The sequence below is a fragment of the Aquarana catesbeiana genome, linkage group LG04 (assembly GCF_042186555.1).
Source record: "Aquarana catesbeiana isolate 2022-GZ linkage group LG04, ASM4218655v1, whole genome shotgun sequence".
In the NCBI taxonomy this organism is placed as follows: Eukaryota; Metazoa; Chordata; class Amphibia; order Anura; family Ranidae; genus Aquarana; species Aquarana catesbeiana.
Window position 1 is genome coordinate 516,228,503 of NC_133327.1, and position 16,360 is coordinate 516,244,862.

At 40.5% G+C, this 16,360-nt stretch overlaps 1 protein-coding gene across 7 annotated transcripts in view; it reads right to left on the bottom strand.

The window, feature by feature from the left end:
* UTRN (utrophin) overlaps window positions 1-16,360 on the bottom strand; it is a 1,071,426-nt gene that overhangs the window by 752,973 nt on the left and 302,093 nt on the right. For all 7 annotated transcript variants that reach the window (XM_073627744.1, XM_073627752.1, XM_073627745.1 and 4 more), the window contains 5 exons: window positions 14,643-14,788; window positions 12,647-12,859; window positions 10,971-11,084; window positions 8,796-8,951; window positions 4,370-4,540 (listed from right to left, as the gene is read on the bottom strand). In XM_073627744.1, coding sequence (XP_073483845.1) covers window positions 4,370-4,540; window positions 8,796-8,951; window positions 10,971-11,084; window positions 12,647-12,859; window positions 14,643-14,788 — 800 coding nt within the window. The remainder of the gene's footprint in view (window positions 1-4,369; window positions 4,541-8,795; window positions 8,952-10,970; window positions 11,085-12,646; window positions 12,860-14,642; window positions 14,789-16,360) is intronic.

The following is a 16,360-nucleotide window of genomic DNA, read 5'->3' on the forward strand; positions in this document are numbered from 1 at the left end:
TCTCCTTGTACCACGATTGTGTTATTTTTGGATTTACAATATATACTGCTAATCTATGCAATGAAACAGGTTTCTTTTTGTATTGTAACTATATTGGCTCCGCGTAGCCTAGCAAGGTATAATTATCACTCAGTGTTCTGTGGTACTCTGTTTTGTCATTTTTGTTATTACCGGCAAAAATTGAAAAATAAAAACCTTTCAAAATAAAAATGATTAATAATAAAGCTATAATCATACCATTTTTTTGTGAAATACAGAGCAATCATATTAATTTTAAAAAATGAAATGAAAGTGTTTGTTACCCCAAATAGTTAAAGTGTATGTTACCTCAAATAGTTATACATTTTTTCTATGTATGTGTTCACATATGTGTATTTTAGAAATCACAGTCTCTATCATTTTCAAGTACTTCCACCTGAAGTACCTGGTTGATCCTACAGTCACTTTTCTTCCTTGTTCTAAACTGACTACACAAAGCACAGAAGCTGATCTGTTCCTGGGTGGTCAGTTTTCATCCTTTGGCTGACCATTCAGAGTTACAGGACACTGTGCAGAACCCACTCAAGCACAACCTGCATCTGGCCTCAGGCTGAACAGATTATGGAATACAGGCACAGTGTTTGTCTGCACAGTCTCTTGTAAACCCCCCCCCCACACACACACACACTATCAGGAAGTAGGGATGCATGGTCACACTAGGAAACTTTTTAACCTTGTTAAAAGGTAAGAAAGATCATTTCTGAAACTAAGCAAAATCAGTAATGGTGCCTGCATAGTTATAACTGTAATAGAAAGTGTCTATGACATTTAAGTTCTCTTTTGATTTGCCACCTGAACTCTTATTTGCAACTCTCCATACTGTATATACCATATATAAATACATTAAAAATACATTAAAAAACACAAGGAATCTTTAAAGAGGAGCACCAGTCTCCAGTGAAAAAAAATTAAAAAGTCAGCAGCCACCAAAACTGTAGCTGCTGACTTTTAAAAAAACAGCCACTCACCAGTCCCACGATCCAGAAGTGTACTCACCCCAGCCAGTTTCACCTGCAGTCTTTTTTCCTTAGCGCCGGCATCTTCATTATGGGCACGCGGCTTCACAGCCGGATGCCCGCTGTGACTGGTCCCACAGCCTTCTGGGACCTGTCACATGTCCCAAAGACTGCAGGGGGGAGGGAGGAGAACTTCCACTGTCAAAATAGGGTACCCACTTCACCAACCCCCCAGCTCCTCAAAAGTGCCAATTCTTTGAGAGGAGCGGGGTATAAGGCCTTAAAGCGGAACTTCCCCTTGGGTGGAGCTCTGCTTTAATGGTCTTGGATGTATGCTAGAAGGACATAATACTCTTGATCCACGCAACTTTGTTTTGAGACTGATGCCCTAACCAAGTATTTTTCCTGTTTACATTTTATTTATTTCTGATTAAATTACAATAAAACTGATTCTGTGCTGGTCACTGAGCTGATGTATTGTGATTACTGATTGAATATTTGCAGGAAAAGTCCAGCATCTCTAGTGTTTCTCTCCTGTGTTATATATACACATTTTCTGAGATGCAATACCCTCTGCTATTATTTCCCATTAGACGGTAATTTCTGCTATCAGTGACACTCCAAATATATGCAGATACAAGGTGATTTCTGCTTTTTAAACTAATGTTGGAGCTTCAGGGTGACCCCAAATACTTTCAGTAGAACATCCCCAGAGCAAGAATGTTCTTTTTCTCACTGATATAATTTTGTAGCAACATAAAATGGAAATAATGACAGAGGTTACCGAGAACCAGGTAATAACTAAGGATTCTGAAAATGCACAGAAACTGTAATTATGACACATTTAGAGTTCATGGCAGCCGGAAGACAGCACTAATTAGAACAGGATTTCATTCTACCAGGACCTTTGTCCTCAAGCATAATCTTCAGACAGAATTATTTTTCTTTCGAACAGATACACCTCACATAGGATGTACAGGGACTTTCAGAAAGAGACAGAAAATCATTGCACTGATTTTCACAGCCCAGAGGTCATTCTGAATTGTATTACAAATAACAGAGCCGTAAGTGAGTTTTCTTTATGTTTTGTAGTCCTATAGTTTTCAGCATGTCAGTATTTAATTAATAATTAGCAGATCACTTCGTTGCTGGCCCTGCACAAATTGTTTTTTGGATGTGATCAGCAGATCAACAATTTACCAATCTAGTATGAGGGTCTACCTAAAACAATCTGATCAGATTTTATCTAGGCAGGTAGACCTCCACACTACAGTGTTGTTGGTAAATGTTGCTAATCTAAAAGACCAAAATTCGACAGTTTGCAGCCAGCATGGCATTAAAGCAGAACTATAGACATTTTTTGGGGGGGATAGAGTAAGGGAGGAATATAACCCCTGTAAGGTTTATTTTTACATTCTTTGTCCCATTGAGGAGATTTACCTTCACTTCCTGTCCCATAGCCAAACAAGTAAGAGGAATTATTTGCAAATTAAGGAATTCTCTTGGTCACCCTCAGGTCACCAGAACTAGTGTCCCTATTGGAAGATTTCCCCTCTATTTTTTTTTCTGGGGACAACCCAAAATTTGGGATTCTCTTTTACTTTCACTTTCAAAGATAATAGTAAACAGGATAAATAGAGAGGATAAATCTCCCTAACAGGGGCACAGGCAGCAATAATAACTGAAAGGGATTCTAATTCCTCTCCCCTCTATTCAAAAGTGAAAAAAAGAAAGTTTTGCCTTTAGTTATACTTTAACCCCTTACAGCCGGCGCATGCCAGCCCATGCCAGCCCTTTAAGGGGTGTAGAATGCCAGGAGGCGGGGCTTATCATTATGTGACCGCCATAACAGACAACCATGGCAAGATGCGAACGGGAGCTTTCAGTTTGCCACTGGCATTTGTGCCGGGAGCGAACAGGGCACGCGCTCTCGGCACAGCGCTATTGCACGCAAATATGTGGCCGCTCAGTGCCAAGGAGTTAAAGAACAGAATTATGCACACAGATTTGTATTTTAAAATGCATTACTGCTCTTTTTTAGAAGTCAAGTGGTTTTATAGTTGTCATAGGTAACCCAAAACAGAGAGGGAACAGAAAGGAGTCAAAACAATTCACACAATAAATTGTGCAAATAATTACTTCAATTATCCAATCATGTGAAAAGCAAATTCCTGTTTAGTAACATAGAAACATAAAAGAGTGAATGCGGAAAAAAGACCAAGTGGTCAGAGTCTGTCCCATTTTATTTATTCTTATTTCATCTGCACGTGATTGGGTTTTCAAAATTTCTCACACGGCTGGATAACTGAAATGAATATTCACCCATCTTACTGTGTGAAAGTTCTCATCCCCTTTAGAAATTCAGCCCACTAGTATTTAATCACAGCACTTTTGCTGCAAGTAAACCACTGAACCTCACACTAATTTCAAGCATTTTAAACTAGTTCTGTATAGGAACTGAGTTTTAACAAGTTATGTGAATATCTAAAGCTAGCCATACATAAAAAGACTAAACTTATTTGCCCATCCACACATTTTAGGTGGATGTGGAAATCCTCCCTGCTGTGTCTTTGTATTCTGAGAGGGACTCTTCCGCTGCAAGAATACACTACCCATTGGCTGCAATCATTGATTGAATGCTGCTTTTCCAACAGGACCATTCAACAATAGCCAGTCTAAGGACCGGCCTATGTTAAACAGAGAAGACTACACAAGGACCGAGATTTGGGCGGTTCCTGCTGGACCGGACAAATTTCAATCAATGTAGGGACAACTTTAGGATTCTTTTTCCACCTTATGGTTGCCAGACAATCTTTAGTTATCATAAAGGCAGCTTATAAAATAGAAACAAATGCAGGAGTCTGCACATCACCATACCCAAGAATGTGGTACTAAACAAAATCATTGTTTAATCTGGTTTACTTGTTTTTTAAAGCATAGGAAATGAATTGCCATTGTACAGGATTCTTCTTAAAATGGACATAGAGAATTAAAATAGCAGTTGGATGTGTTATTTTTCCAAAGTGAAGAGTTTTATACCCTGGATGCAAATAGTAAGAGTATGGTCAGATTCCTCTATATCAAGCTTTTCTTGGGTAAAACAGTTGTAATCAAACAACATCCAATACATATATTCGTATGACAATATCTAACATGTATGCTAACACATGAGAACCGTCCTGATCAGGCCCAAATCCTCTCAACATTTATGACCACCTTTAGATCAGATCCAAGCCAGCCCTGTACAAATTGACATAAAGGTATAGATAGCTAGATGGAAAGACTGCACGGTCTACTTCTTTCACATTGACAGTCCATTCCATAAACATCTTAGGTATCTTTTTAAATAATAATGCCATCCATCGCTTTCTTACTTTCATTTCTTCTACAGCATTCTCAAGTTCTTCAGGAGACTTGTATTCAAAATCTCTTTCCAAATATTCCTCTTCAGCTTGCATCATCCACTCTCGCATTTCTGCCAAGTCCTTCTTTAAATTCACAGCTTTCTCCTGACTTTCAGATAACCTGTTCATCTGATGAATTACCTGAAAAGTAAACATGTGTTTAACATAAACTGATTTTAACTGCATAAGATGCCTAGTATGTGCAGCACATGCTATATGGACTTTATTAAAACAGTGCAACAGAACTAATGTAGTAAGGTATTTCTGTAGTCAAAACCCATCCTTCCATTTTCCTCATATGATTTTCTAGCATAAACAGGTAAAAAGCGTTTACCATAAACATATATAGGGATGCGGCCTGGAACGTAGCATAGATGGGGATCTTTCTGCTCTACATGCCGCTCTGGGCTTCAAAATGAGCAACATAGAATGCCCTCTGCAACCTACCAGGACCCCTCTCTGCAGCCTCCCAAAGAATACACGATCAAGCAAGGAGGGGAGGGCTCGCATAGGCACAGAGACTGTGCTGGAGCTAATTCAGCAGATGCCCAAGATGACCGATCTGCAATCAATAGCCACTGAACAACATTTCCATTTTGGGAGCTGTCTCAAACATTAAGGAAGAGATCAAGAGAGTTGCAGACCAACTCTCCAAGGTTGAGCAGTTCTCCACCCATCATGACATTGAAACTCGGGACTAGTAGCTTGTGATAACACAGCACAATAATCATGTCATAGCTATGCACCACAGATTGGAAGATCTGGACAACTGTAGTCGTCAGCACAATCTATGGAGCAGGACGATACCGGAATCTGTAGAGCATGATTAGATCCAAATGGCTCTAGAATCCCTCTTTAACAAGTTGCTGGAGCATCCCTGGGAAATGCTGATCCACCTCCAACAAGCCCACTGAGCTCTTAGACCATGGGGTACAGATTCTGACCCCCCCCCCCCCCCCCCATAAGTTATTATATGCTGCTACATGGATTTTCACTTAAAGAAATTGTGCAGCAGATGAGGGAACAAGAAGGTCTAATTTTCAATGGCTCAGAGGTTAAAGTTTTTCAAGATCTCTCCCCCATTACTTTACAAAATCGCAGTGCTGAGACCGTGGAGGAGTGCTTAGGTACTCCTTACAGACTCCAGATGATTTAAAGAAATTCTGTGAACAGGGAAAAATTCAGGCACAGGGACAATGACTGCCTTGGAGAAGACCTTTGTTTTCTGAGTTGCTTTTGTAACAGCACTTGGAGCTTACCACCCTTTGGTACTACTATGCTGTACTGTATCTGTTTCTGGACCTGGTTCTTGTTGGTGCTGTAAGTATAAAATTGTTTTAACTGGTAACATATGCAGTTTCTTACACTTGCTGTTCCTTTTCTGTTCACCCATTTTTCTTGCACTACATAGTTAATGGTTGAGCTAAAGGAGAAATGGTTGAGCTAAAGGAGATTGTACAATCAGATTCTATATGTGTATGGTGAGCTTTACAGACTTCCAGGGACATACTTCTGTTTTTAATCCTACATCTCTTCTCCACATATGCGGTTATGTGATCGCTCAGCTCCTGCACACACTGCCAAATGAACGATCCATGCAAGAAGAAAGTAATGTACAAAACAATCGATGGTTGTGTATTTAGTGAGAACAGTACTCACTGATAATGATTACATTGAAGAAGCATGAAGCTACAGGGATGGGTGGTATGTGAACTACTTCCTGAGTCTTACCAGTTTTCTCAACCTAAAGGACAGGTAGCAAGAAATAATGGAGGATATTTCTATATAACAAACTGGAAGCTGAGGTAAGGCATGCTCTAGAGAGTCTAGAACATAAATAAAGCTTTTTATTTTCTGCAGGAGAGGTACATAACAGTATACTGGTACATAGGGAGGCTGTTATTTAGAAAAAAGTGAACTTAGCATTTAAAGTAGGGTTGCATCAATACCGATACTAGTATCGGTATGGATACTGAGCACTTGCATGAGTACTTGTACTCGTGCAAATGCTCCAATGCTTGACCTGACTGCACCAATCACCCCCTGCTGTCCCCCTCTGTGTTTCCCATGTCCTCCTCCAGATCCTGATCCGTTTCCTCTTCCGGGTCCCACTCTGTGCTCCTCCCTGGCTCTCCGTGTCCTCCTCCAGTTTCCGATCAGTTTCGTCTTCTGGGTCCCACTCTGTGTCATCCTCCAGGTCCCGATCCATGCCCTCCTCTGGGTCCCCCTGCATCCTCCCTGGCTCTCCGTGTCTTCCTCTGGTCCCCCCATGTCCTGGATCTTTCAGGATGGAGAGCAGAGAAAGGAGCCGGTAAATCTGTCATCAGTTCCTCATCATTGCCCATCAGTGCCACCTATCAGTGCCCATCCGTTCTGCATATTAGTGCCACTGTCACACGGATCCTTCATGATGGAGAGGGGAGGAAGGAGCAAGTAAATCTGTCATTTATTGGCTCCTTCCTTTTCTGAATGCACAGAGTCTGTGATCACTGACAGTCCATTCATATAACTGAGCATCATAAACTTTGTTTACGATGCTTCAGTGCATGAATGGAGAGGAGCCTCTGTCTCCTGTCCATTCATCTTCAGTGCAGAAAGGGACTGGGGAATATGTGTCCTTGGGCCCTTTCCCTGTCTCAAAGGGGAGATGTCAGGGGTCTGTTTAGATGCCTGATATCTTCCCAATGCCCCCCTCCCCCCAAACAGGGGTAATAGAAAAAAATAATAAAAATAAATAAAACAAAAAAATGTAATAAATATTTCAAAAGTAAAAAAAAAAAAAAAAAACACTGACTCCGTCCACCCTCCACCCCCCAAAAAAAGGCATTGTAAAAAAATATATAAAATTGTAAAAAAATATATAAAATTGTAAAAAATAATAAAAACAGAAATAATTAAAAAAAATTAAATTGTAAAAAAAAAAAAAAAAAATACAAAAACTACTGACACAGTCCACACCACATCAGTGCCACCTATCAGTGCCCATCCGCGCTGCATATTAGTGCCACTGTCACACAAGATTAAAAAAAAAGTATTGTAATCGGTATCGGCGAGTACTTGAAAAAAGTATCGGTACTTGTCCTCAGTCTTAAAAAAAGTCGGTGCAACCCTAATTTTAAGGACCGTTGAGTTCTAGACTCATAACTCTGGCAAACATTCGGTATTTGTCCAAAGTCTCCTTTTTTCCGTCGATCTGCGATGAGCTTGCGGCTTTCCAATCAGGTATCCTTATTCTCGGTGAGGATCTTAATTTGCCCCTCAACCCGCTTCTAGACTCTACCTCAGACATCTTCTCGGTACTGTATAGGGCACTGTAACAAATTAAATCGAAGCCTATGATCCTTACCCTACGTGACTCTTGGAGGCTCTTATATCCTCATGTAAAATACGTCAACTATTTCTCATCAACCCACCAAAAATATTCAAGAATAGATTATTTTATCGACCTATCTGCACTCTGCAAAGATTGACCCAATGTACCTTTCAGACTATTATCCAACTATTATGACCTTGCACTTTCCAGAATGTGATTGGCATCAACATGTACAATTATTTATTACAATTATTAATATGTAATAGCCATGAAAAAAACAAATAAATGTCATATTTTAATTCCAATAACGACCCATATGATTATTTTGAACATTCTGCATCAGGGACAAACACCATTAGGCACAATTGGCTCATGCCTATTAGAAACATAGGGAAATAGGTGACTTTTCTCTGTACAGTCATTGAGCACAAGTGTTTTACCATCCGCGGCAAAACTAGGGATATCTCATATAAACATAAAGCGGAACTTCAACCAAAAGGGGAAATTCCACTCGTTTGCCTCCTCTACCTCATTTGGTGGTTTGTTTGTTTTCTTTTAGGTGGGGGGGGTACCTGGTTTTGACAGGTACCTGCTCCCACTTCCACCTGGATTGCCTCAGCGATCTGAGCGGAAGTTCACCATAGCTCTCCCCCTTTGCACGCAGCCTTCTGGGATACATCACAGGTCCCAGAATCACAAAGCCCATGCGCACTGGGAATCCTGAAGCTGGTTTCCCTTAGATAAGATGCCGGTGCTAGGGACCCAAAGCCCAGTAAAGAATGGGTTCAGGTGAGGACAGCACTGGACCCCTGAACAGGTAAGTGTCCTTATATTAAAAGTCAGCAGCTACAGTATTTGTAGCTGCTGACTTTTGTTTTTTTGGGGGAGACAGAAGCCCCTCTTTAATTACACACTGTCATTAGAACAGATTAGTACTAGTAAAACAAGAATTGGTTTTGTCTACAAAAAGCAATCTCAGAAGAGGTGTAGTCCTTTCAGCACAAAAAGTTGTGTACTTACAGGTTCCAGCAATTTTTCCACTTTATTTCCACTTTAATTAAGATACATAGCAGTTCTGTTTACCTGTTTATTTAGTAGTTCCCATTGTGCCTGCTGGTCGGCAAGCCTTGGTAATACCCATGTATGAATCAATGTATCAGAGTGGCTTTTCAGTGCGGTTTCCACATCTGATAACTTGTTCAAACATCCTTCCACAACTTCCATGTCATTCACAAGAGCCTAAGTTTGAAAAAAAAAAGAAAGGTGACCCCTTTGTACAAAGCAAGCATAAATGTACCCAACTATTGAAACTCTTACTATGTTAAAATGATGGTATCAAACTTACTCTTTTAAGTTTATCTAAATGCAATCAATAAAAAAACATTGTTAGTTACCGTTATAGAAGTTGGCTGGTTGCCAAAGTCACTCCCTGCTTTAGAAGGACAACACTGTTGTCTATAGTGCCACCCACTAAATAGGTGATTTACAATGGCTGGAAATGATCACTATGCTGATATGTGCACTGCCAGCACCTGACCCAGAAGTTCAGGGCCACCTCCACTATCATGATTTGCACAGCGATAATAACTTCAGGAGGAAAAAAGAAAGTTTAAAATATCTTTTAACAATTGTATAGCAGTGATGATTTCAACAAGTCACTTTATTTATGGATGCTATTTTAAGAGAGTTGCCATTTGGTGTTGGTATAATTTTTCATCAAGCTTTAACCATTCCCTAGAATTTATGGATAACTAAGAAATGTTTTAACTTTAGGTAGATAGTCTGCGATGATTTATTATTCACTATATTATGTATAATACCTACCCATTTGACACAGTTTCCCATAAACGTTTACTGTACAAAATAAGGTCCGTTGGCAGGGTGAGTACATGGACTGAAAACTGGCTACAAGGGCGAGTTCAGAGGGTGGTGATAAATAGGGAGTACTCAGAATAGTCAGGGGTGGGTAGTGGGGTCCCCCAGAGTTCTGTGCTGGGACCAATCCTGTTTAATTTGTTCATAAACGACCTTTAGGATGGGGTAAACAGTTCAATCCCAGCATTTGCGGACGATACTAAGCTAAGCAAGGCAATGACTTCTCCGCAGGATGTGGAAACCTTGCAAAAAGATCTGAGCAAATTAATGGGGTGGGCAACTACATGGCAAATGAGGTTCAATGTAGAAAAATGTAAAATAATGCATTTGGGTGGCAAAAATATGAATGCAATCTATACACTGGGGGGAGAACCTCTGGGGGAATCTAGGATGGAAATGGACCTGGGGGTCCTAGTAGATGATAGGCTCAGCAATGGCATGCAATGCTCTACAAGACTCTGGTCTGGCCGCACCTAGAGTATGCTGTCCAGTTCTGGGCACCAGTCCTCAGGAAGGATGTACTGGAAATGGAGCGAGTGCAAAGAAGGGCAACAAAGCTAATAAAGGGTCTGGAGGATATTAGTTATGAGGAAAGGTTGGGACCACTGAATTTTTTATCTCTAGAGAAGAGACGCTTGAGAGGGGATATGATTTCAATTTACAAATACTGTACTGGTGACACCACAATAGGGATAAAACTTTTTCGCGGAAGGGAGTTTAACAAGACTCGTGCCACTCATTAAAATTAGAAGAAAAGAGATTTAACCTTAAACTACGTAGAGGATTCTTTACTGTAAGAGCGGCAAGGATGTGGAATTCCCTTCCACAGGCAGTGGTCTCAGTGGGGGGGCATCAATAGTTTCAAGAAACTATTAGATAAGCACCTGAACGACCACAACACACAGGGATATACAAGGTAATACTGACATATAATCACACACATATGTTGGACTTGATGGACTTGTGTCTTTTTTCGACCTCACCTACTATGTAACTATGTAATATGGCACTTCACAGTGAGATGAAGCAGGGAACCCTGGGAAGTCACCTCTGTTGGTTGTTCTGTCCCCCTAAAACCATTTTATAGAAGGCTGGTATGTAAGCAGCAAAGTTGTGTTCCTGCATGAAATTCTTTCTTGGTGATTACAATTACAACAATTTGTTAAAGAAAGTAATCTAAAGGCATTTTGTTTGTGTATTAGAGAAACAGTAGGGTTCCAGGCCCCTTATTTCTGTCTGTAGCTGATTTTAGAGATGCCACACCGCTTGAGTATAATGACACAGATGTCTTACTTTGGATAACATAACAACATAAAAAAGAAATATTGGCACATAACATTAGGGGACTGTCCCGCACTCATTCAGTGAACCGATATATCTTACCATGCACTGGTCCAGCTGTCCCTGTAGAGCCTCAGGATCCTCTGAGGCTGTATGTCGGTTGAGCACAAAATCTTTTGCTTCATTCATCCATTTCTGTACAGATTTGGAATTATCCTGAATGTGTATGAGACAGCAAGACACAAAATTATTATATGACTAAAACTAGGAAAATAATTACTGCTGTTTACATTTAAAAATGGGACTCCTAAAGTAACCATAGTTTATATGTAACCTAGAGCCAAAAAAAACAAAAAAACGCTTTAATGTCAAATCAACAAACTCATTATTTGTCTTTATTGCAATAACAGATGGAAGACATTTTGAGGTTTTTATCCCAAATGCTAACCATAGGCTCCCTAAAAATGTATTTGTGGACCCTGAAAAAGGCCACGAGGTGTAAAAAATGTTTGTTTAGTTCACAGATGCCTTCTCCTAAAATGGGGCACAGGCTGTACATTTGATACCCTGGTTCTACTGTTGTTTGTAAGTAGTAATAATATATTACATTTTAAAGTAAACTTGTGATGGTAGACACATGCAAGCGCCAAAGCTTGCACCCTTAAAAACAAGTCAGAAGTGCAGGAAGTATGTCACAAGTCATATACTATAAACTGGACACAAGCCTATAAAAAATTACTAGAGATGCAGGGTGTACTGCTTAGATTGCAGCAGAACAGGTCCAACACAATGCAGAAACATTGTGTATTACACCTAAAGTGTATGTCCAGCCAAAACAGATTTTCTTTAGCTTTGGGTAGAGTGGCGAAGGATTAGAAGGATTAGAACCTCTGTTAAGTTTTACAGCTATACATTGCTGAATTAGAGGATTCAGGTGTATGCGGTTATTTGCCAGATTACGTAAAGCACAAGCACGGCCATATGCTTCAAATACACACTATCTGCATTCAGAGCAATCCCCAGTGCATAACTGTGTACAGACACAGCTTGTAATTCCTCTCAATGGGTCCCAAGAAAGTAATCATGCAGGTTCTGCATGCTGTACATCCCCAGTACAGCTGTGTGCCTAAAGGTTATGAAGAGAGGAAGACATGTTTATAGTCCAGCCTGGATGAAACTCTTAACTCCCTGCAGTCCCAGAAGGCAAGCAATTGCGCAAGTTTGAAAATGACGTGCTAAGCTTTTGCTAAACTTGCCAGGCTTCACAAGTTTGTTGCACAATTGCATGACTCCAGATCAAATTTCTTTGCAAAAATTCTGCTATGTTGAGCAATAGTCATCCCGCCACAGGGGTCACTGTGGCTGAATTTTCATGCTGTAGACTTGCAAAGCTCTTGCTGTAGACTCACCACTGCAACTTTGCTCTTGCTAGAGACTTGCCACGCAAATTTGCTACAAATTGGAAAAGTGTCAACTAGAACTTGTGCTTCAAATGCTCTGCGAGTGTACGACTTTCCAGTGAAAATGTGCGGCAAGTTAACAGACTTACAACTCAACACTGCCACAAATTTGTGGCAAGACATTCTTGCTATCTGGGGTGGAAAGTGAATTTAGCTAGCCTAGGACATAAAGTTATTCATAGAATTACCAGGTGAAAACAAAGGAAAAAAGAAAACAAGTGCAGTCACCACATGGAAGGGCTGGTAAGCTTAAATATAATTTTATTTTTTTTTACTTTAGATACACTTTAACTATCACTGCAGTTCTATTTGCCTTACCTCAAATTCTCTCAGTCTGGAAGTTATATCCTCTAGAATACAGAGGTGATCAGCACAGATACTCTTTAGCTTGCTCCACTGCTCCTCCATATCCCTGCACTCATTCATGTATGCTGCTGTTTTGTCTTCTGGGGCTCTCTTCTCCAGGAGTCTGGTTTCAGTGTACATTGTATCGAGGTGCACCTTATGGGCGTCTAATGTCTGTAAAAGAACCTAAAAACAAGAAAGCAGCTATAAACAACATATAAAACACAGGGCAAGTGCCTAGGCCATGCAAGTTACTCTGGACCTGAACAACGCTCTGCATCTAACATTTACCAGAACAGAGTCTGGAAAGCCCCCTACTCTGCCCAAAGGTAACTTCCAGGTTATCCCAGCAGTGTCCAGTCAAGCGGGTTCCAGATGCAGTACTCAAAAAGTTTGAGGATGACCGTGCCAAAAAGCTGCAAGAGACAAAGCTCCAGCAGCGATTTAGATAAGAATCTTGATTGATAAAAGAAATCAAAGAAGAAAAGAAGGGTGCTAGCAAAAAAGTTAGTCTTTAACACAGCAGAGCTGTAGAAAAGACATCCATCTTTTCAGCAGAGGAGAAGCTGAGGAGAAGCTGCAAAACATGCAGGGAATCCAGGAAGATGAAGAAAGAGAAAGCCAGCACGAGAGGCAACACTCACAACATAAAAGAAGATTTTTAAAGTGAGCTTATACTGGATTGTTAAAGCGGTTGTATACCAAGGCATAATGAGCTAGTATTCAGCGCATACTAGCTCATTATGAAATACTTACCTCAGAACGAAGCCCCTGTATCGGAGCCCGGTCCACGCCAAGGGAGCTGACATTTTACCCTCGGCGTGTGAGTGGCCGGAGCCCTGATGACGTCACTCCCACACTTGCAGAGTTTTCTTCCCGGCAAGGTCTGGCAGCGCCTGCCGAACCTTCAGCCGGGCATTCAGAGCGTATGCACCGCTGACGTCAGCGGCTGCATGCAAAGGGAATATCTCCTAAACCGTACAGGTTTAGGAGGTATTAACTTTACCTACAGGTAAGCCTTATTATAGGCTTACCTGTAAGTACAAATTTCAAATTTGGGTATAAAACCATTTTAAAAATAACTATTAATGGTGTTGTTATCACAATGTTGATATTAAAAAATATATTATTAGAAAGTAAACAGCAGAGGAGAAGCTGCAAACCGCTGGTGAGTCGCATTTTTCAGCGGTTATCTGTGTTTTTTGACGTTGAAGCGTTTTTACAGCTGAAAAACTCCTCTCAGAACCCACTAGTTTTGTTTTTTTTTTTTACAGCCAAAAACCGCCCCAGCCAAAAACAGTTGATAACAGCCTATGTGTGCATGGACACATAGGAAAACGTGCTGGAGAGTTTATTGACTGAAGAAAAAAACGTCTGAAGCCAAAAACAGTTGCTGTGAAAACGTCCAAAAACATCCAGTGTGCATGAGGCCTTACAGTCAGAAAGCAGAGCAATGGTAGCCTGCTGACTTCTCTCAAGACTGTTTTTTTTTTTGGCTAACTCTGGGCTTCTATTAGATGTACTCATGCATTGGGGTCCCCAGCACTGTATGGGTTAAATGCTCATGTTGTCTAGAGAAGAAAGGGATAAGTGCAAATACTCACCTCCCAGGATGGGAAGACAGGAAGGCAAAAATAATACACGCTCAGATAATTATACTAGTGCTATCCAACTAAGCATTAAAAATATTTTAGGAAACACTTGATTGAATATAGTGTTTCAATGTGTTTTAATTTTTTTTGTCGGTCCAGACTTCAGCTTTACAAACTTGTTTGCTAATATTTTCACCCATTGTAAAAAGATAGGAAACCTGCCAAGGGGAAAATAATGCCATGTCAACTGGACCTTGGCCGGCTGAAGCACTCAAAGCCTGATTTTCTTTTATTTGTTCAATGAAAACGATTTCAGACTTTCAGTTGAATCAAAAAAGAAGATAGGAAACGCTGCATACATTTTCATTAAAACCAACCTTTGCCTGTTGAAGAGCCAGCTCAACTGTTGCAGGGTCACAGAGCCCTGTTAGTTGTGATTGTAATTTGTGTTGACATTCCACTATTGTTTCTTTCAACAACCTCCGGGTATCCAGATACTTCTGGCTGGGCTGGTGATCCAGGGCTGTAAACATAAAACATGACAGCACTGTGTAAATACATTCTGAATAAAACTAAAGTTTCTGTACACATTCGCAGAAAACTGTGCACTGTTTAAGGAAAACTACATTTTGGCTAACGTAATTTCCTAAATAGAAGTATCCAAACACAAACTGAATTCATGCTAAATACCTCTGGTCTAAATCTAGTGAGGACATTAGAAACGAGGAGATTGATTTACTAAGGACAAATAGGCTGTTCACTTTGCAAGGGCAGTTGGGCTTTGCAAGGGAATTTGCCCCAGAACTTAGTGAATGACCTGAAGCTCTGCTCACTTCCATTATCCAATTATGTGCAAGCAAAAAATATGCTTTTTGTATTTTCTTTGCACATGATTAGGTATTCTTTGCAAAGTGAAACCACCATATTCACTAAGCTCTGGAGCAAATTCTCTTGTAAAGTAAATAAACTATTTGTCTACAGTAAATCCACTATGGTCTAAGTATAAGTATTTTAAAATATTTGTATCCAATTGTGCAATGTCATTAGGTAAATAGTAACATATCAAGCAGATATTCACAACGGTTATTGTCTAGTTTAGGGTTATATCTCCCGTCTGCTAAAATGAACTTGCATGAAACCAAATAATAAATGTAAGCAGCAGGTAGTTGACAATATAAGCTGTCGGCAAATCCCTCTTGTGGCAGAAACTGTTACTGCAGTACTTTTGCAAGCCTTATCCTATATGTTACAAAGCTAGGACTTCAGGTCTTTCATGTATCCGACAATGCACTGTAGTATAGGGACAGGGCTGTGTACCTTTTCTCTAGTACCAGGCAGTGAAGAACTTGAGAGGCTCTCGGCACCACTGGAGTAGACAATTCTGACAAAGAATGTCAATATTCACAGCTTATGTTGTCAAGTACATACAGCCTATGTTATTTCATTGTTTAGATACAGGTTTGCAAAATCAAAAAGGAAGGGAGGTCTGTTGGGGTTTCCTCACTACAACACCTGTATCATAAGAGCCCTTTCACACTAACAGCAGCGGCGCTTTACCATCGTTTTAGTGGCGCTTTTCGGCCGCTAGCAGGGCGCTTTTAATCCCCGCTATCGGCCGAATAAAGGGTTAAAAGCACCCGCAGCTGCGCTTTTCAGGTGATTCGTGATTCGGCAGTGCTGCCCATTGGGGTACTTTAGGAGCAAAGATGATTCTTGCAGGACTTTTTTAATGTCCTGCCAGCGCAGCACCCAGTGTGAAAGCACTTGGGCTTTCACACTGGGACTGCAGATTAGGCATTTTTCAGGCGCTTTACAGGCTAAAGCAGCTAAAAAACGCCTCCAGTGTGAAAGGGGTCTAACAGAAAGAACATTATTTTCTATCAAGTTGTTATGGGTAAAGTTACGCCCCCCACCCCAGCAAAAAATGAAAGGTCAGCAGCAACAAATACTGTAGCGGCAGATATGCGGAGCTTCCACTTATGGGTGGAACTCCGCTTTAAGTGAAGACTCTATCACACATGAAGAAATAGCACGTTCTACATTGGAAAGTTGTAGTATTGAATGCAAGTATTAGAATTAAAGTGTCGGAATTAGA